The 20,984-nt window shown below is 37.8% G+C and overlaps 1 protein-coding gene across 1 annotated transcript in view; it reads left to right on the forward strand.

Annotated features, from left to right (window-relative positions):
• Positions 1-20,332, forward strand: part of ALG5 (ALG5 dolichyl-phosphate beta-glucosyltransferase) — a 54,546-nt gene extending 34,214 nt beyond the window's left edge. The window contains exons 7-10 of the mRNA XM_062194362.1: positions 5,839-5,898; positions 12,538-12,689; positions 18,203-18,288; positions 20,125-20,332. Of these exons, the coding sequence (XP_062050346.1) occupies positions 5,839-5,898; positions 12,538-12,689; positions 18,203-18,288; positions 20,125-20,240 (414 nt within the window). The 3' untranslated portion in view covers positions 20,241-20,332. The remainder of the gene's footprint in view (positions 1-5,838; positions 5,899-12,537; positions 12,690-18,202; positions 18,289-20,124) is intronic.
• The last annotated feature ends 652 nt before the right edge of the window (positions 20,333-20,984 follow it).

Genomic DNA, 20,984 nt, shown 5'->3' on the forward strand with positions numbered 1-20,984 from the left:
TAAGTTGATCTCAGGCACTCCAGTGTGGGATGTGGATGTCTTTATCTGGCCTGTTAACCACTAGACCAGATGCCTACTTCATTTTTTTTTTAAAGATTTATTATTTTATTTATTTATTTGAAAGACAGCATTGCAGAGAGAGGTAGAGACAGAGAGAGAGATCTTCCATCCGCTGCTTCACTCCCGATAGCTACAACGTCTGGAGCTTCTTCGCCAGCCCAAAGCTAGGAGCCAGGAGCTTCTTCCGGGTCTCCCTCATGGGTGCAAGGGCCCAAGCACTTGGGCCATCTTCTACTGCTTTCCCAGGCCACGGCAGAAAGCTGGGTCAGAAGAGGAGCAGCCGGGATTAGAACCGGCGACCATATGGGATGCCAGCGCTTCAAGCCAGGGCATTAACCCGCTGTACCACAGCGCTGGCCCCCCCAGATGCCTACTTCTAAAGATATCTAAGGCACTTTTATAATAACATGAAATCAGAAATAGTCAGTGAACAAATGATGAAAAGTATAGTAAAACTTACGGAATAAAATATTATATTGCCCTTACAATTAACACAGAAGATCAGTCTGCAACACTATTATATGTTCTTAAAATTAATCAGACTATAATGTGTACCAAGCCTCCAAATCTGATCTACAAGTGAACAAGAAATACAAGGGACAGAAGAATAAGTTAAATGTCATGGGGTGGAGTTGGGTTGGGGAGTGTGATAAACAAAATCCAAAACCTAGGAAACCAAGGACAAACCTACAAGAATAAAATAAGTAAACACTAAAAAATAAATTATAAAAAATTTAATAAAAGAGTTAGGGTGGATCCATGGGTAAAGGAAATACCAGTCAGTTAGTATGGGTTGTATCTAATGGCTCTTGTTTCCAGCAAACTGAAATCATTTATGAGATAATTGAGCAGATTTGAAAGCTCTTGTGCTATTATGGAATTGTTATTAATGTTTTGGGCATAATAGTAGTGTTATGAGTGAGATATATGTCAATTTGTAGTATATGGTACCTAGAATTTGTTTCAGAATAACCCCGGTTTGGTGGGGTGGGTGAGGTGCCTTCTATAGAGCAGCCATGTGTTGACCATTGTTAAGGCACATGGTAGGTCCCTGGAGCCTCATCTCTTTTTTTCTCTCAGCTTTTGTGTTTGGTAATACTCATAATAAAAAGTTTAAAAAAAAAAAAACATGAAAAAACTGTAATGAAAAAGAACAGAATAGGCATAAGTAAATTTCAACCATGATTTTTTTAAAATACAGAGATAAAAGAACACATAGTAATACACAAAATACTACAGCGAGTGATTGCTTTCAGGTTGTGAGATAATTTAGTTTTGCCATCTGAATGTAAATTTATATACTTACCGGTTTCTTACAAAGAACACTTTTGTATTTTATCTATTTTTGTGAATCGTTCAAAATTCAAATGTTTATACAGTGAAGCTACCTCCACCTTTTATTTCTCAGTTAGTCCCAGAAGTAACTACTATTATCCATATTTTTCATTAGGTCTAAGAAGTATGAATGAATTCTTTTTTTTTTTTTTTTAAGATTTATTTGTTCATTTGAAAAGTAGAGTTACAGAGAGAGGGAGAGACAGAGAGAGAGGTCTTCCGTCCTCTGCTTCACTTCCCAAATGGCCACAATGGCCCAGGATGGGCCCATCCAAAGCCAGGAGCCAGGAGCTGCTTCTGGGGCCCCCACATAGGTGCAGGACACAAGCACTTGGGCCGTCTTCTGCTGTTTTCCCAGGTCATAGCCAAGAGAAGCAGCTGGGACACGAACCAGCAGCCATATGGGATGGCAGTACCTTAGGCGGAGGCTTAACCTATTAAGCCACAGCACTGGCCCCTGAATTCTTTTTTTTTTTTTCTTTTTTTTTTTTTTTTTTAATAAATTGTAAGACATTGCACACTGTCTCTTTGTTTCTACTAAATATATCTTGGAGAGATTCATCCATATTTATACATGAAAATACTTTTTCACAACTTCATGACTAGTCCCTCTGTATGAATGTGCTCCTTCAGACAGTACTGTGTGAAAGTCATTTTATACATATGCAAGCATACTTAGAGGAAGAATTATTGGAATTTCGGGGTCAAGCTATGTTTTCATAACTATTTTCAAACTTCTGTCCATAGAGTGTGCAGGTACAATATGGTCAAAACAGAAAGATTTTATTTGCATTGTTCTTGATATAAATGTTATTGATAATCTTTTCAACTAGCTGTTTCATTTCTTCTTTTGTGAACTCTTTGTCCAGAGACTGCATGTTTTTCCAATTGGGCACTTTTGTTAATAATTGATTAGAAGTACTTTATGCATTTTGGAAATTAACCTTATGTCTGTAATATAAATTGACAGCATTTTTCCCCAATTTATCTTTTTTTTTTTTTTTTTTTTTTAGATTTTATTTATTTTAAAGGCAGAGTGACAGAGATCTTCCATCTGCAGGCTCCCTCCCCAGTGGCCTGCACTAGGCCATTGTTTAAGCCAGGAGCCCAGAATTCTGTCTGGATCTCCCACATTGGTGGCTGGAGCCCAGAGACTTGGGCCATCCTCCCCTGCTTTCTCAGGCACGTTAGCAGGGAGCTGGATCAGAAGCAGAGCAGTGGGGACTAGAATCTGCACTTTGATATGGGATGCCAGTGTCACAAGTGGGGGCCACACCCTCTATGCTATAACGCTGGCTCTTATTTAAATATTTGTCTCTTCACTTTGGATATGTTTGGGTTTTTGTCATCACTTTGCTGGTCAACAGTTTTTACAAATTTTTCATCTCAAATTGGTCTTTTGGGCTTCATATACTCATGCCTTGCTTGAGATCATTTTTTTTTTTTCAAGGCTTATAGGTTTTATTTTTTTAACTTTTATTTAATAAATATAAATTTCCAAAATACAACTTTTGGATTATAGCAGCTTTTTCCCCCTATAACCACCCTCCCACCCGCAACAATCATCTCCCACTCCCTCTCCCATCCCGTTCTTCGTCAAGATTCATTTTCAGTTATGCTTGAGATCATTTATACAATGACTCAATATTTTACACTTAAACTTTGGATGTATCTTAGTATAAAGTTAAGGAACATATGTTAGTATTGAGAAAAGAGGCTCACGTCCAATTCTGTATGTATGTTTCTGGTCTTTCCATTCTGGTCCATGGATATGTCTATTCACATTCTACTACTTTTGTTTTAATTATGATAGCTTAATATGTTCTTAAGTCCTTAGGGATTAGTTCTTTTTTTTTTTTAAGATTTATTTTCGGCCAGCACCACAGTTCACTAGGCTAATCCTGCGCCTGTGGCACCAGCACCCTGGATTCTAGTCCCGGTTGGGGCGCCAGATTCTGTCCCGATTGCTCTTCTTCCAGTCCAGCTCTCTGCTGAGGCCCGGGAAGGCATTGGAGGATGTCCCAAGTGCTTAGGCCCTGCACCCACGTGGGAGACCAGGAGGAAGCTCCTGGCTTCGGATCAGCGCAGCGTGCCTGCAGTAGCAGCCATTTGGGGGTGAACCAATGGAAGGAAGACCTTTCTCTCTGTCTCTCTCTCTCTCACTGTCTAACTCTGCCTGTCAAAAAAAAAGATTTATTTTCTTTATTTGAAAGAGTTACAGAGAGAAGTATAGACAGAGAGAGAAGTCTTCCAACCACTGGTTCACTCCCCACATAGCCACAATGGCTGGAGCTACGCCAGTCCGGAGCCAGGAGCTTCTTCCAGATCTCCCACGTGGGTGCAGGGGTCCAAGGACTTGGACCATCTTCTGCTATCCCAGGCCATAGCAGAGAGCTGGATTGGAAGAGGAGCAGCAGGGACTCGAACCGGTATGCGTATGGTATGCCAGCACTTCAGGCCAGGGTTTTAACCCACTGTACCATAGCATCAGCCCCAGGATTAGTTCTTTGTGCTTTTTAGAATTTTAGAAATTTTATAATTTTCCTGGCCTTTTCCTTTATTTTTCAGTAGTAACTCTAAGATCAACTTACTTAGTGCAGTTAGAAACTATTTGGGTATTATTATTTATGTGGCTTTAAATTTACAGATTAATATAGGGAGCCCTGACTGTTCAGAGATTTCTGACATCTTAAAGCCATGATCATGACATGCCTTCTGTGTGTTGAATTTTTTTATTTGCTTATAAGCATTTCCTTAGTTTACTTAGATCTTGCCGTAGTTCTTATAAAGTTTATATTCAGGGTCCATTGTTGCGGTACAGCAGGTTAAGCTGCCACCTCCAAAGCCAGCCAGCTGCTCCGTTTCTGATCTAGCTCCCTGCTAATATGCCTGAGAAGGCAACAGAAGATAGTCTGAGTGCTTGGGCCTCTGCACCCACCTGGCAGATCTGATGGAATTCCAGGCTTCTGGCTTCTGGCTGGCCCAGCTCTGGCTGTTGCAGCCATTTAGGGAATGAACCAGCAGGTAGAAGGAACATATGTTAGTATATGTGTCTTCTCTCTTTCAAATAAATTATTTGAAAGTATGAATTTAGGGCCTAGTGCTGTGATGCAGCAGGATAAAGCCCTGGCCTGCAGTGCTGGCATTCCATATGGGCACTGGTTCGAGTCCAAACTTCTCCGCTTCTAATCCAGCTCTCTGCTAATGCACCTGGAAAAGCAGCAGAGGGTGGCCCAACTCCCTGAGTCCCTGCACCCACGTGGGAGACCTGGAAGAAGCTCCTGGCTCCTGGCTTGGGATTGGCCCAGCTCTGGCCAGTGTGGTCATTTGGGGACTGAACCAGCAGAAAGAAGACCTCTCTCTCTGTAACTATCTTTAAAAAAAAAAATCTTTTTTTTTTTTTTAAGTATGAATTTAGGGAGAGGGCAGGCACTTGACCTCTTAGAAGTTAAGACTCCTACATCTCAATCAGAGTATACACTCTGGCCCCTGATTCTAGCTTTCTGCTAATGCAGACCCTGGGAGGCAGCAGTGGTGATTCAGTAGTTAGGTCCCTGCCACTCAATGTAAGAGAGGTCTATTAAGTTTTTGGCTCCTAGCTTCAGCTTCAGCCCAGCCCCAGCCATCAGATATTTGGAAAGTGAACTGGGAGATGAGAGTATTCTCTGATTCTCAAATAGATGAAAATAGGAATTTTGAAGTAGTACATGCCATTTATATTTAGCCCTATTCAGTTTAAATTCAGTATTATCTTAGTAAGTACAGTTAAGCTCCTCAAAACTGTACATATTTTGAACTTATCAATAAACCTTTAAAAATTTTTAATTTTAAAAAATTTGTATTTTATTTGAAAGAAAAATTTCCCATCCAATGATTCATTCCCCAAATGCCTACAACAGCCAGGACTGGAGCAAGCTGAAGCTAGGAGCAGGGAACTCAGTCCAGGTCTCCAGTATGGGTGGTAGTGACCTAAGTTCTTAAACCATTACTTGATGCTTCCCTGAGTGTGCATTAGCAGGAACCTGCAATCAAAAGTGGAGCCAAGACTCGAATATAAGCACAATAATATGAGAGCTCCAGGTAGCATCTTACCTCCTGTGCTACATGCCTGCCCCTAAAGGATTTTTAATTCTCAAGTTTTTTTAAAAGATTTTAAGAAGCCAGGAGCTTCTTCAGCATGGGTGACAGGGGCCCATTACGTGGGCTATCTTCTGCTTTCTCATGTTCACTAGCAGAGAGCTGAATTAGAAGTGGAGCCACCAGGACTTGAACCAGTGCCTGTATGGAATGCTGGTGTTGTAGGCAGCAGCTTAACTCACTATGCCACAACACTGGCCCCTTAACTTTCTAAGTTTCTAAAAATGAGATAGTCATGCTGAAAATAAATGTTTCTTTGAGAGAGATATAAATATTGAAAAACTGTTCCACTGCTTTTCTCCTCAGGATCAAATGGCTATTGCATGTGGATCTCGGGCTCATTTGGAAAAAGAATCAATTGCTCAGGTGAGAATTTACTTAACTGCATGAAATAGCAGTATTTTCTTTTCTCTTTTTACATATACATTTGCTAAGAAATAAGCTTTCTTCTTTAATGTCTTAAAAATGTTGTTCTTTTCAACCTCATTTAAACCATCATGAAGTTTATGAAACATTGCCACATTTCAGAATAGGCAAACTTTTCCACATAATTAATTTTTGAACCAGTCAGCCTGCCTTTATTTTTTTTAGTATTGGTACAGTTATGTACTATACAGACTGAGAATCCTCTATCCAAAATTTCAGAATGTTCCAAAATCTGAAGCTTTTTGAGTGCTGACCGTGGAACCACACGTGGAAAATTTCACACCATGAAACTTTGTTTCATACATGGAAGTATTATAGTATTATATAAAAGTTTCTTCAGGCTATGTGTAGAAAGTATATGTAAAACACAAGTGAATTTCTTGTATAGACTTGGGTTCCTTCCCCAAAGATAATTTCATTATATACATATTATAATATATATTACATATGTTATATATAATAAATATTTTATATTATGTAAAATTTGAAACACTTCTGGTTCCAGATATTTTGAGTGAATTTCATTCAGAGTTTAAATACTTGGTTTTAGCCTTGTTCCTCTTAGAAAAGGACCATGCCTTAAAATATGAAAGATTTGTGATTTCCTGTTTAGAAAGACCTTTAAAAAATACTGAAGATGTTAAATTCTTCCTTTTATAGATTGTGCTAGAATAACTTGAAGGAAGAATGAATATCCTATTATGGAATATGTTCCATACAATTTTATTTTAATCTTAATCATTTTTTCACTTTGAAATGCAGGTCTCATACATCAAGCCCAGTAATTGTCTATTATATTCTTCATGGTTCATCTACCATAGTCAGAAGGAAAATAGGAGAATAGAGCAGTATTTTTCATGGTGAAAATTATCTAAGGAGGTTTTTTTTTTTTTTAATGTACAAGCGGCCTTCAAAAAGTTCATAGAAAATGGGTATTCTGAAAAAGGTATGCATGGATTTCTAAAAAAAGTTGCACCAAAATAACTTATCTTTTAATGCCACTTTCTTGCAATCTTTTTGAAATCTGAATCAGATTCTAGAAGTAGGACCAGGAGTCTGCATTTTCAGCAGTTTCCCTGGTGACCATATACACACTGAAAGAATGAAAGATTAGACCATCCCCTCAAGATGCTGAAATAAGAAGACATAATTTTTTTCAAGGTATACTGATGGCAGAGTCACAAAACTTCTTACAGATTATGCATAAGTATGGAAACCTACACTCTGCTCTTTTAGAAATAAATTATTTTAACATCCTCAGCATCTAGTCTAGTAAGTATCCTGTATACCATGTAGACTCTCACTGGGGTTCAAAAAAGACTTACATTATTAACCATAGAGATTTTAGCACACTTAGTAATTTAATAGAAAGAGAGCATAAAGATGAGCTGATCCAACTTCATCAGGTTAGTGATACACAGGATTAAGAAAAGGGAAGAAGTGTGTGTCCAAGATGTTCAGCACATTATTTATCAATATGAAATGCTAGAAACTAAAATACTAAATCCCACCAGTAGGAAATAAAGGCGTATCATCTGCCTGGACTATGCAGGTGATAAATCTGATGATAATAGATACTGTTCATAAGTGGGATTTTAAAATTATTAAATAAAATATAAAAATCTAAATTATTAGATTGTATGAAAAAGAGTATTATAAATATGTGTAATACAAAATAATTTTTTACAGAGGTTTTTACAAAGGTGATTACAAAGGTAATTTAAATTAATTTTGTGTATAAATATTTTCCAAAAATACGTAAGCACAAAAAGGATGATCTGCTTGATAAAGGAGAAAGATTGGAGAAATAGGAAGCAAGGGAGAAATTAGCTATTTGAGTTAGTCACTTAATCTAGGGAGGAGAGAGTTGGCACCTGTATTTCTTGTATGTAGCAATAGAAATGAACCAGGTACTTGAGGTTTTTTATTTTTATTTTTTTTTTATTTTTTTATTTTTATTGAGAGGTAGAGCTACAGACGGAGAGAGGGAGATACCAAAAGGTCTTCCATCCAATGGCCAGAGCTGGGCTGATCTGAAACCAGGAGTCAGGAGCTTCTTCCAGGTCTCCCACGTGGGTGCAGGGGCCCAAGCACTTGGGCCATCTTCTACTGCTTTCCCAGGCCACAGCAGAGAGCTGGATCAGAAGAGGAGCAGGGCAGGACTTGAACTGGCACCCATATGGGTTGCCAGTGCTGCAAGTGGAGGCTTAGCCCACTACACCATAGCGCTAGCCCCTTGAGTTGTTTTTAATGATTTAAATTCTTTTCACTTAGAACCTCAATTAGTTGAAAACTGTAAATTTTTTCCCTAGAATAGTATTTATTTTTTTAAAGATTTATTTATTTATTTGAAAGTCAGAGCTACACTGAGAGAGAAAGGGAAGCAGAGAGACAGAGAGGTCTTCCATCCGCTGGTTCACTCCCCAGATGGCCGCAACAGCTGGAGCTGCACCAGTCTGAAGCCAGGAGCCAGGAGCTTCTTCCGAGTCTCCAATGCAGGTGCAGGGGCCCAGGGCCTTCAGACATCTTCTGCTGCTTTCCCAAGCTATAGCAAAGAGCTGGATTGGAAGTGGAGTAGCCAGGTCTCAAACGGGCACTGCAAGCGGAGGCTTTACCCTCTAGGCAACAGCGCCTGCCCTAGAAATAGTATTTGAATGAGACTGGGCTATATCCTAAATCTTCTACTTAGCACAGTTACAGCCAGACATGAAAAAATCTATCCCAGCATCACATATATTTATAAGTTGTCTTATCTCCTGCCATCCATTCCTCCATCTCTAAAACCTTGTAATTGATTTAGTGCTTTGAGTCCATGGAGGATTGTTCACTAATGTATGGAAAGAAAGGATGCCCTGACCACTGACCTGAGATCAGCAGTTGTCCACCGCAGATGCTCTGTATAACTGCTGCTCAGTTCACTTGTGGTTCAAGTCTAGATTATTCTCTTAGAACTATACCTAACTTATAGCAGGTCATTTCCAAGAGGCAAGACATGCATCTGCCATGGGTCCAGGGAACTATAGCCTGGACTTCCCTTTCTCGTAATGTAAACCCTTGCATGATAATCTGTCTGTGGGCAGATCACAAGAATTGATCAAGACAGCAAACAGCAATTCCAGTAGCGTATTGCCTAATGTTCACACATATCTTTCCGAAATATTTTTATACATATTCTCAAGTAATTACACCATTACTGCTATGTTGGGTGACAAACATGACACTCACTGGTAGAGTATTTTAGTCCCCTTAAAGGTGCTCATATGTGTCTGTATAGCAGTGATACTTATATTCGTTAGGTATTCTTGACTTTGTTATTTTAAAGGGATTGAAAACAGAACCCAGTAATAGTTCTTTGTTGCTGTAAAGAGTCTTTGCTTAAGTCTTGGGACTCCTTTGAACTTATTTTAGATAGTGAAGTTACCAGTCAGCTTTAAATTTCACCTGAATTCCTTGTTTGCAGTTCATAAACATTAGAGATATGGTTAACATTGAAACAGTGAACTTCTTTTTCTTTCATGTTTTTAAATGTCCATTTCAGAATTGTATAGAATGCTTCTCTATGACCTTGTTTTCATTTTACTAAATAAGTCTAACCTGTATTTTAGATGTCTTCTGAGTTTTAAGATATTTAAACAAATTTTAAAAATCAAAGCAAAATCCTCTTGTGTGTGGTTTACCTTGTTATTCTTTTACATATGTTAGAAATCAAGCAACTTAGGGGCCGGCGCCGTGGCTCACTTGGTTAATCCTCCACCTGCGGCGCCGGCATCCCATATGGGTTCTGGGTTCTAGTCCCGGTTGCTCCTCTTCCAGTCCAGCTCTCTGCTGTGACCCGGGAGGGCAGTGGAGGATGGCCCAAGTGCTTGGGCCCCTGCACCCGAATGGGAGACCAGGAAGAAGCACCTGGTTCCTGGCTTCGGATCAGCGTAGTTCCGGCCATGGCGGCCATTTGGGGAGTGAGCCAACGGAAGGAAGACCTTTCTCTCTGTCTCTCTCTCTCACTGTCTAACTCTGTCAAATAAATTTTAAAAAAAAAAAAAAGAAGAAGAAATCAAGCAACTTAGAGTCTTTATGTGACCTCTACACATTTCTGCTTTTTAAAAAGAGCCATTTTCCTAAAACAAAACAAAATTAGGATCCAGGCAGAAGCAGTTGTTTGTATTTTTATTTGCCAACAAGTAAGCTCACTAAAATCACATTAAAAAAAATCAGGTTGGGGCCAGCGCTGTGGCTTAGTGGGTAAAGCTGCTGCCTACAGTGTCAGCATCCCATATGGGTACTGGTTTGAGACCTGGCTGCTCCACTTCCAATCCAACTCTCTGCTATGGCCTGAGAAAGCAGTAGAAAATGGCCCAAACCCTTGGGCCCCTGCACCTTCATGGGAGACCCAGAAGAAGCTCCTGGCTCCTGGCTTCAGGCTTCAGATCGGCGCAGCTCTAGCTGTTGCAGCCAATTGGGAAATGAATCAGCTGTTGGAAGACCTCTCGCTTGGCCGCGTGCACGTGCGCTCTCTCTTTTTCTGCCTTTCCTTCTCCCTTTGTGTAACTCTGACTTTCAAATAAATAAATAAATCTTTTAAAAAAGAGAGGGAGAAAAGAAAAATCAGCCAAGGAGAATAGTTTACAGGTATTGTTTTTCTACCTTTAATTTTTTTTCTATCTTTCAATTTCTATTTGTTCCTTTCCTAAGCATAAATGCTCTTTTGGGGTTTTAATCAGTCAACCAGTAATTATTGGAAGTATTTTATATGGAAGGCACTTGAGCAAGCTTTTGTGAGAGTACCAAGGTATTTTAAGATGAGGTTTCTGCCCTGTCTACTTAGAGAGGTCAGACATACGTATTTACATCACAACATATGCAGTGATTCAAGATCATATATGAGACATGCTCAATTATCTTTTTTTAAAAATGCTTGTTTTACATACAATATAGATTAAGTACTTTATTCTTCCTTCTCTCCTGGCCCTGTTTAATACACAAGTGAAATTATGGTCAGAAGGATAAAGTAAGCTTTCAAGCTTTCTTCCTTCCTAAAAAGCATTTAGTTCCTGTTAGTTTGTGCCAAGGCACATGACTCATTAACAGCTTTAATATATTTTCATTTAACCTGTATTCATAACTTTGTGAGGTAGGCATTTCATTCCTATTTTATAGATGAGGAAACCAGAATTAAAAAGGCCATCATACTAATTAGTAATGCAGCCAGAATTCATATGTATCTGCTCAGTTTGGTGCTTTCTCTGTTTTATTGTCACTTTATCCACTTTGTGGTCCAAGTTAATGAGACTATCAAAAGACATGTGAGTGAAGAATGATACTGAGTATTTTAATTTTGAAACGCAAAATGAGGAGGGGTCTTTAATATGAGATGTGAAATATTCTGCATAGACTTTTAATAGGTTACTTACTTGCATATGTAACACAACATCCCGTGAGCTTATCACTTTAACTAAAGAATGTTTGAGTAGATCCTGTTTTTTATCTTATATATGAAAGTGTTGAGTACAGTAGTAATTAATATCCTATTCTTATGTTTTCAATAATTAACATTTTGTGTTATAATAATTCATCATTAATAACAATAGTGAGTCCTCAGAATTTTTTTTTTTAAGATTTATTTTATTTATTTGAAAGACAGAGTTAGAGAGAGAGGTAGAGACAGAGAGAGAGGTCTTCCATCTGCTGGCTCACTCCCCAGATGGCTGCCAACAGCCAGAGCTGCACCAGTCTGAAGCCAAAAGCCAGGAGCTTCTTCCGAGTCTCCCATGCGGGTGCAGGGGCCCAAGCACTTGGGCCATCTTCTACTGCTTTCCCAGGCCGTAGCTGAGAGCTGGATGGGAAGGGGAGAAGCCAGGACTAGAACTGGTGCCCATATGGGATGCTGGCGCTTCAGGCCAGGGCGTTGACCCATTGAGCCACAGTGCCGGCCCCATCCTCAGAATTTAAAACTACTTAAATTTAGTATCTATGGTATTAAAAAATTTAGTCTTTACAATACATTTAATTAGTTGTATGGTGTATTTAATTAGAGACTGGACTTTTGTTTCAAAACTTTTTTCTAATCTAACCTTTGTGATATTCTCCCATACCACTTCAATCAATATTCTCATTAACTAGGTATCAAACTGCATGCTCAAATTTTAGTGTTTTGTTTTGCCTATACATTCTAAAAACTTGGTTTTCTTGTAACTGAAATCTGTGTGGGGCAGAGGCATTCAATATGTAGGTATCTGAGAAGTTCTGCCTGCTCATAGCAGCCATGCAGCCGTTTCTCCTGGGAGATTGAAGCCCTGGACTCTTCTCTACTTAGGTCCTGTGACTTTTCTTGTCTGACTGAACCTCCAAGAAATCAGTAACCATTTCTCCAGCGCCTCTATTCTGCTGTAAGCAATAGGCATTCTCACTGTGTCTCTTTAATGTGAGTATACTTTGCTGGCGAAGCTAATGGAACAATGGTGTTCATATGTGAGATCTGCCCAGTCAATTAAATATTAAAATACAGTTGTCTGCAGCCAGGTGTTTTCAATGTTGTGTTACAGATAAATGGAAAAGTCATTTATCTTTTGTCTTTGTTTTCAGCGTTCTTACTTCCGTACTCTTCTCATGTATGGGTTCCACTTTCTGGTGTGGTTCCTTTGTGTCAAAGGAATAAGGGACACACAGTGTGGGTTCAAATTATTAACTCGAGAAGCAGCTTCACGGACGTTTTCATCTCTACACATTGAACGATGGTAGGTTTCTAACTGGGATGTATCTGGTATATCTTATTACCCAGCAGTTATTCCAGGTAACAAGAAGCAGTCCTGTTTTCTCATAAAAAGATACTCAGAATTAAACAAAATTGACACTTATGCACATAAATCTAATCTATGCCTTTACATTTTTGCTGTGGTGGATCTTATCTTGAAAATGCTCCAAGCCCACCATATGGTTTAAAGATATATTTTCATCTTAATTGTAGTTGATATAAATTGAGAAACCTGAAAACATCCTGTTTGCTTCAACTTCCTTTTTCTTTCCCCTTTAAAAAAGCTCAGAAATGTCAAAGCAGAATAGGGAAACCATTTTCTCTTCTTTTTACAGATGAAAGCTCTCTCCTAAGACCATTCCTTTGATCTTTGCATCCCCTTTCTCAAAAACCTAGCCCTGTCCATTTCTCTCGTGTATATTTAACCTTTCTTCTTGATCACAATTTTCCCAGAAAACCTTCCATTCTCCCATACTCCTAAGTTTCAAGCTCCAGTCCATCTCTGCCCTCACAGCCAACCTTTTCTTGAAGCAGTTCTGTATATTAACTGTCTTCATTTTCTTGCTTCTATTCACCCCTCATCCGACCTTCATGTAGGATGTTTTCCATCCCTCCTAAACATCTATTTACCTCCAGTCATTAAACCTGGTGGTCCTGTTAACTGTCTGTCATACCTGACCCGTCAGTGACATTCAGTGGGTTTGCATTGTCTCTTTAATTACTGATTTCCTTAAAAAAGACCCACCCCGACCTCCCCCAGCTAGCTCTCAGCCTGTTTACTGAATAACACTGTCACACAGAAACTAGAAAACTTGACATTCCCCACTTCTGCTGCTAACATTTAATCCATGGCCAAGGCTCATCGATTTTAGTTTTTATATCTTGTTTTGGTCCATCTCAACACCACCACCTAGGACATCATCCTTTTCCAAACTACCAGGCTACAGCCCCCAGTGTCTTTTCAAAACTTGAAACTGATCAATCATATCAGCCTCTTCTGCTTAAAGTCCTTCAGTGGCTTCTCATGACTGTTGGAGGTGCTGCATGGTCTGTCTCCAGCTGCAGACATTCTTCCCTTCCCAGCTTCTTCAGATCATCCTTCATGCAGCTTGCCCTCTCTCCAAGCTAGCTTAGGTGCCCCCAGTTGTATACCATGGCGGTACAATGTGCTTTATTCATACTACATGTCCCATATATAGTTTTTTTATTATTTCTGTAATTATTTAAGTTTTCCCCTCTGCTAAAGAATAAACTATACAAGAGCAAGAATCCCATCTGATTTTGCTTATCAGTATATTCTTCTGTGCAATAGAATGTCTAGCACATAATAAGTACCTGAGAAATACTTTTGAAGGAGTTGATAGTTGATGTTACTCATGACTTCTGTGTGAATCCTGTCCATGGTGGACATCTATGTATTCTAGTACATACCCATATTTGTAGTCTCCACCACTTTTGTGCATCTGTTTGTAAAGATCTGTTGTTTCTTGAGATAGATGTCAACATAACTCCCAAAAATTGCTTTATGGAAATTTTAATTTCAGAATTAAAATGACTTTTCATATATTAAAAAAAAAAAGATTTATTTATTTGAATGGCAGAGTTACAGAGAGGCAGAGAGAGAGAAAGGTCTTCTATCCACTGGTACACTCCCCGATGGCTGCAGCGTCCAGACGTGCGCCAGTCCAAAGCTAGGAGCCAAGAGCTTCTTCCATGTCTCCCGTGTGGATACAGGGGCCCAAGGAATTGGCCCTCTTCCACTGCTTTCCCAGGCCATTGCAGAGAGCTGGATTGTAAGTGGAGCAGCTGGGACTCAAACCAGCACCCACATGGGATGCTGGCACTGCAGACCAGGACTTTAACCTGCTGTGCCACAGCACTGGCCCCTCATATATGTTTTTTTGAATTATTTCCTAGATTTAAAAAATTTTAAATAATATAGATTTAGGCTTCAAATTTAGATACATGCATTTGTTATGTTGAAGAATAAAATAAACTGATAGTTAATGGACTCCAAAATTAGAAAATTTAAGAAGCAACTCTGGAAGTAGATTCCTCTGTCTACATTGGAAATCTTTCAGCCTTTTGTTAGGTCCCAAACTAGGCTCAAAAACTAGGTTCTTTGTATTTTGAAAGTTCTCTATTTATAAATCGGGAACATTAATTTTCATCATTGAGGGTCTTTTACTTAAGAAACACATTAAATGTATCTTAATAATTTGCCTTAACACAGTGTTTCCAAAATATTGTCATTTCAGCATACAGCCAGTATGAAAAAGAAAGTAGAGGTATTTTCATTGTACTTTGTCTTCACATGTGTAACCTATCTCAATTCAAACCAATATCTTTTGAATCAAAGTGCTAGTTTATATATTTTCCCCACCAGGAACTTCTGTACAATTATCAATAATGGTTGTACTAATTTATCTTCTCATCAACAGTTTACCAAGGATTCCCTTTTCTCCATCCTCACCAACATTTGTTGTCTTTTGTCTTTCTGAAATAGCCATTCTGACAACTGTGAAGCAATATTTCATTGTGGTTTTAATTTGCATTTCCCTAATGATTAGTGTTGCTGAGGTCTGTTTTGTTTTGTTTTCTCATGTATCTCTTGGTCTTTTAAGAAGTATTCAAGTCCCTTGCTCATTTTTTAATTGGATTAATTGTTTTCTTTCTATAGAGTGGTTTGCATTTTTATATGTTTTAGATACTAACCCCTTTCTCAGATGTGCAGCCTACAATATTTTATCCAAATCCCTAAGTTGTCTCTTTATTCTTTTGTTTCTTTGGCTGTATACAGCAGCTTTTTAGTTTGATGTAGTTCCATTTATCTATTTTTGCTTTTATTGCTGTGCTGTGGGGGTCATAACTAAAAAAATTCATTCCCTGATCAGTATCACATAGTTTGCCCCCTACATAGTCTTTTTATGATAGTTTAGTTTCAGACCTTATGTTTACGTCTTTAATCCATTTTTAATGGATTTTTGTATATAGTGTGAGATAAGGGTCACATTTCATTCTTCTGCATGTGGATATCTAGTTTTCCCAATTTAGAACCATTTTAGTTTTTCTCTTTTCTGTTTTTGTTCTTTTGAGACCATCATCCAGCCCTTCTTTTGAATTTTTATTTCTGTTATCAAAATTTTAATTTCCTAGAACTTTTTTTCTATCATTTTTTAAAATCTATTTTTTTTTATGACTACAATATGTTTCTCTACTTTTTTCACTGTCTTGTTTGGAACTTTGACATCTTTTCCTGCATTGTTTCTGTTGCCTCCAGCTTTTGTCACATTCTTTTTTTCCCTAAAGTCTTTCCTCACATCTTTATTCTGATACTAAAACACTCAGAAGCTGTGGGCATGGGCAGTGCCTCTGGTTTACTGGCAGATTTCTCTAGAGGTTAAACTACTGGAATCATGTCTGGGAATTTCCCAGTTACCATTGTCTTTTGGGCTGGCTGGTTTCCCCTAGTTGGATCATTCATCTCCCACCTAAAAGCTGTGACCTCACACAGTGAAGGGCGGGGAAAATCTGACAGACGTTCAATGAGTAGTTCTGCTTGCACACCCACCTGCATCTCCCCTACAGATATCAGTTGAGCCTGTTTCTGTGCTTCTCTCACTGCCATTGTCCACCTTCCCTAAGTTACCATTTGTCCAGCAAGCTTACAACTTACAAAAACCTTTTTTTAATTGTCATCTTATCCTCCTCTTTGTTTGTATGAATTTATTCCATCCGTGTTGCATTAATTTTGATGGCACTTCAAGAGAGAACAGTAGGGTGCAAGTGACTCTGTTGTATGTAATAGGGCTTCGGCACACTCTTTGTTCTTTATAATATTATCTGTTGATAAGGAAGCAACTGTGCCAGGAACTGAGTAACAAAAGGAAATGTGGTGGCTCTGCCCAACCCATGTTAGCAAAAATAAATGAAAGCATCTTAGTTGGAGGATAATGCTTACCCTCCTTTCTGATAGCATAAGGGTCTGGTCAGAGTACTTGGTATTTTAGTGAAAATATTTGCTTTAGTAATAAATTGAGCATGCTCTTACAACACGGTAATGTTAGCTGCATTTTTTTGTTCTTGTAATAAATGTGTTTATGTCTTGTAGAGTGGTTAATAAGGGGAGAAAATATAAGAAGCCCTTTCAAGTTAGTGATTTTTCTAAAAATATAAATGATTTTATTTAATGAGTGCTTATTTCCCTTTTTTTTTTTACTCATTCTTCCATTGTTTTGTGACTTTGTTAGGTCACTAACTATATACTGATACCCTTAGAAATATTTAATATCATTAGAACTAGCTTATCCTATAAGCTAGTATTTTATTTTTATGTTAAAAGAGAGAGTTAAGGACTTAATACTAAATATTAAAATTATTTCTTCCTTTCATAAGTGTCACAATTTTAAGTAACAAGTTTTATATGTACAAAGAACTCACTTTTTTAACTAAGTATTTTATTAAGGTAAGGAAATGAGTTGTTTTAAAAAGTAGTTTTCATTCAATAGGACAACCAAATACTTGGAATTTAACTAGTTTCATAATGGATGATGATAGTGTGTGGGAAGAAAAAAGCTCAAATTCAAGTTATCTAAAATCAGAGAAATTAAATATAAGTGAGTTTTAAGCATTTTCTTTCTGTGTTAGTTACTGGTTTAAAATGTGAACTGTCCTCCATGCAGTCCCAAAAAGGGGGGTAGGGTGGGATGGGGGAGCTTTATAACTCAAGGATAAAAAAAAAAAAACCAGTAAGGAATTTTAGAGCAGTTAAGAGTGAGGAGAGTTTAAGTGGGGCTTCTCGTCCTAGACATAATGCCAGTGAAAAGAAGCAGCGGGTAGAAAGGATGACCTGGGGTGTATATTAGGACAAGTAACAAAGTGGTGTTTCTAATTCCAATGTACGTACTTCCTTAGACCCAAAGAACATTTCAGACTAAAGTAGCTTTTCACTTTCAATAGCTACCAATACTGTGTTGACAGTACAGAAACGAGGAGGGGAACAGACATTGGATTAGAAAAGAAACCTTGATCCCTCAGTGGTAAAAGAAAATAATTAAGCAACTCTAAAGTGATCAAGAACATTTTTTTCTAGGGATTTTCAGAATTCTGACTTAGCAGCTCTGAATCAATTGCAGATACTATCAGTTCTGTGTCTTGATCTAGTTCAGGTTGGGAATGAAATCTATCAATCTTAAAAAATTTCTAAAACTAAATTTCCTTTGGAACCCCCAAGACTACTTTTACCTCTGAGAGTTTCTGAGTTGTGATAAATAAAATGTTTCTCATCTAATTACTATGCAGTGTCATATCAAGTTATCTTATTTTCCTGGAAGCTTCTGAACTACTCAGCTTTTAATTATTTGACCTACTGTGAATATTACCTTCAGGATAAGCTTGACATCTACTTTGTCAGCTTATTTAAAACAATCCAAGGTAGAGATTTCATTATCCTCTATTTCTGTTTTTTCTAAATAAATAATATATTTTCTATTTTAGGGCATTTGACGTAGAACTGCTCTACATAGCACAGTTCTTTAAAATTCCAATAGCAGAAATTGCTGTCAATTGGACAGAAATTGAAGGTGAGTATCTTGTTTATTTTACTGCTGATCTTCAGTTAGTCAAGGCGGGAGATGTCAGGTGCCATTTGTCCAAGAAAGTCATCTGACTTTAATGTTCTTCCCACCCTTCATCTGAGCCTTCTGAGCTCTCTTGACTCAGAGCCAGTTCCAGGAAAGCATCACATACTCATCCCCTCCATCTGGCTTGCTATCGTACATGATTTTTCAGTAGGTTCTTGGGGTCTTCAGTGGGTCTACCATCCTGGCCAAGAAACTTTAATGCCTCCTGCAGTAGACAGGATCATGGTGCTCTGTGATTAGAAGCAAAGTTAATAGTCCTGCAACATAAACTGCACTGTTTGCATCACCATTTTTAAAACATTGTATTATTTGATCACTTATGGATATTGAGTACCAGCAAAGCACTATGCAGAGCTAAATACAAAAATACAGATGTTTTACTCCAAGTGTCTACAATCCATTCAGAATCCATTTTTTTTAAACTGTTACCTGTTCCTGTACATGTCTCTAAAAATGCAAAAATCTCTGAAATTTATGATTTGAAATCTATCACAAATCTTAATTCCTATTCAGGAAAGCTTAGACAGCTCTTGATATATAGAATTTAAAATATATTCTAATCTTCTCCTTTGTGTACCTTAGAATGACCCTAAACTCATGATTGAGATCAGTTAATGTAATCACCAAAGACATTTTCAAAGACCCCCCTCCCTTGGGTTAGCATGGCCCTCTTTAAGAGTCCCTGTTACAGTCAGCCATTATTGCTATGTAAACTCAGATGTTTATGGATGGAAAGGGGGTTAAGAACCAGTTTTGAGATTTTACAAACTATGTAGTCTAGAATGAATCCAAACCTCTTGGTGCCTTGCTGAATCAAACTGCATTTATAGAAATTTCATTAATCCCCACAATAGTGGCCTACAATCAGAAGGGATTTGGCAACAGGTTAAAGGATTGCTCAGTTGTTAATGATCACTTCTGGTCTATCTGTAGATTGGTGTCCAACACAGACTCTGTAGAAAATGAAGCGGGGGAAAATAAAATCTGTCTCATGTTTAGGGCATATGTTCATTTGCATTATAGGGACAGTTGTGTTATAAATTGTGGAATGAAGGTAATATTTGACCTTGATTAATAATAACTTTAATAGGCTATGGTTACTGTCTACAAAGTACTTTGATAGACATGTTTTCAGAAGAAAGGGACTTTATAAATTCAGAGTAGTGAAAAAGGTCTTTCAGGACTCACATAGTATTTAATGATAGTGAAACTGTAATCCATTCTCTTGATAGGTGTTCATTTATCTACAGGTACAGTACAAATAACAGTTGTAAGGATCCTCTGTGATATGCAAATCAGACATTTAATTCGGCTAGTATTCTGTGTGACCCAAGACAAATGGGTCTAGATAAAAGTGTTTTATGTCTGATCATGTTTTTCACCCTAAAGATTGGATTCACATGTAGAAATAATTGTAGTTATCTATTGTGTATTTTAATTGCTTTATATATAATTATTATTCATTAACCAACACTTGGTAGAGTTTTTGGATTAGGCATTCCTAGGACCCTCCATGTGCAGCCTGTCATTCTTTTAGGAGGGCCATCTGAAATTTTCACAATTTAGATTTTCCCAAGTTTCATTTCAGTTCACTATGTTTTTAGAGGAAAACACTTCAGCTTTGAAACTTTTAGTTGTTTTTGTGTCCATGATTTAAGTAAAAGCAAAGTGCTCAAAGGTCACAAAGATCATGTAGTATAACTTCTAAAATATAATTTTAAACTGATGTATTTTCTCCTGAATTTATTTGTTACTTCACGTATTTTTAAATCACAGGTTCTAAATTAGTTCCATTTTGGAGCTGGCTACAGATGGGCAAGGACCTACTTTTTATACGACTTCGATACCTGACTGGTGCCTGGAGGCTTGAGCAAACCAGGAAAATGAATTAGGTTGTTTATAGTCTTTGATTGTATTCTTATGCATCAGTGTCACATTATTTCACTTGAAATTAAAATTTTAAATAAAACTATAATAAACCTATTGTCATTGTCTGCCTTCTGATAATTTAAAAGAATTAATTACCATAAGTGAAATATTTTTATACTTCTTTTGAGCCAGAGAAAATTTTAAGATGTTTGTAATGAAAGTCAAGTTTTCTTTTGCACTAGCAATTTTGTTTATTTATGTTATCACTATGATTCTGAAAAATATAATTTTTAGACCAAATATAGAAGCAGTCAGTATTAAAGTGCCTATATATTTCTTATGAACTTGAATATAAACCACAACTATGTAAGTTTTTAAAGACTTAAAAATAAAATTAGTATATAAGTTTGAATATACCACAAATTATCCGTATCACTGAACTCATGTATGAAACTATGAAACTCTAAGAAGTTGTATGTTGAAGGCAAGAACACAGGCTCAGTCACAAAAGTATCATTTCTATTGCTGGCGTTGTGGCATAGAAGGATGCCTGTGACACTGGCATCCCATATGGGCTCTGGTTCAAGTACCAGCTGCTCCACTTTGGATCTAGCTCCCTGGTAATGGCCTGGGAAAAGCAGCAGAAGATGGCCCAAGTACTTGGGCCCCTGCCACCTATTAGGAGACCCGGATGAAGCTCCTGTCACCTGTTTGGCCTGGCCCAGCCCCAGCTGTTACGGCCATGTGGGGAATGAACTAGCACATGG

This window comes from Lepus europaeus, chromosome 6 (genome assembly GCF_033115175.1).
Source record: "Lepus europaeus isolate LE1 chromosome 6, mLepTim1.pri, whole genome shotgun sequence".
Classification (NCBI taxonomy): Eukaryota; Metazoa; Chordata; class Mammalia; order Lagomorpha; family Leporidae; genus Lepus; species Lepus europaeus.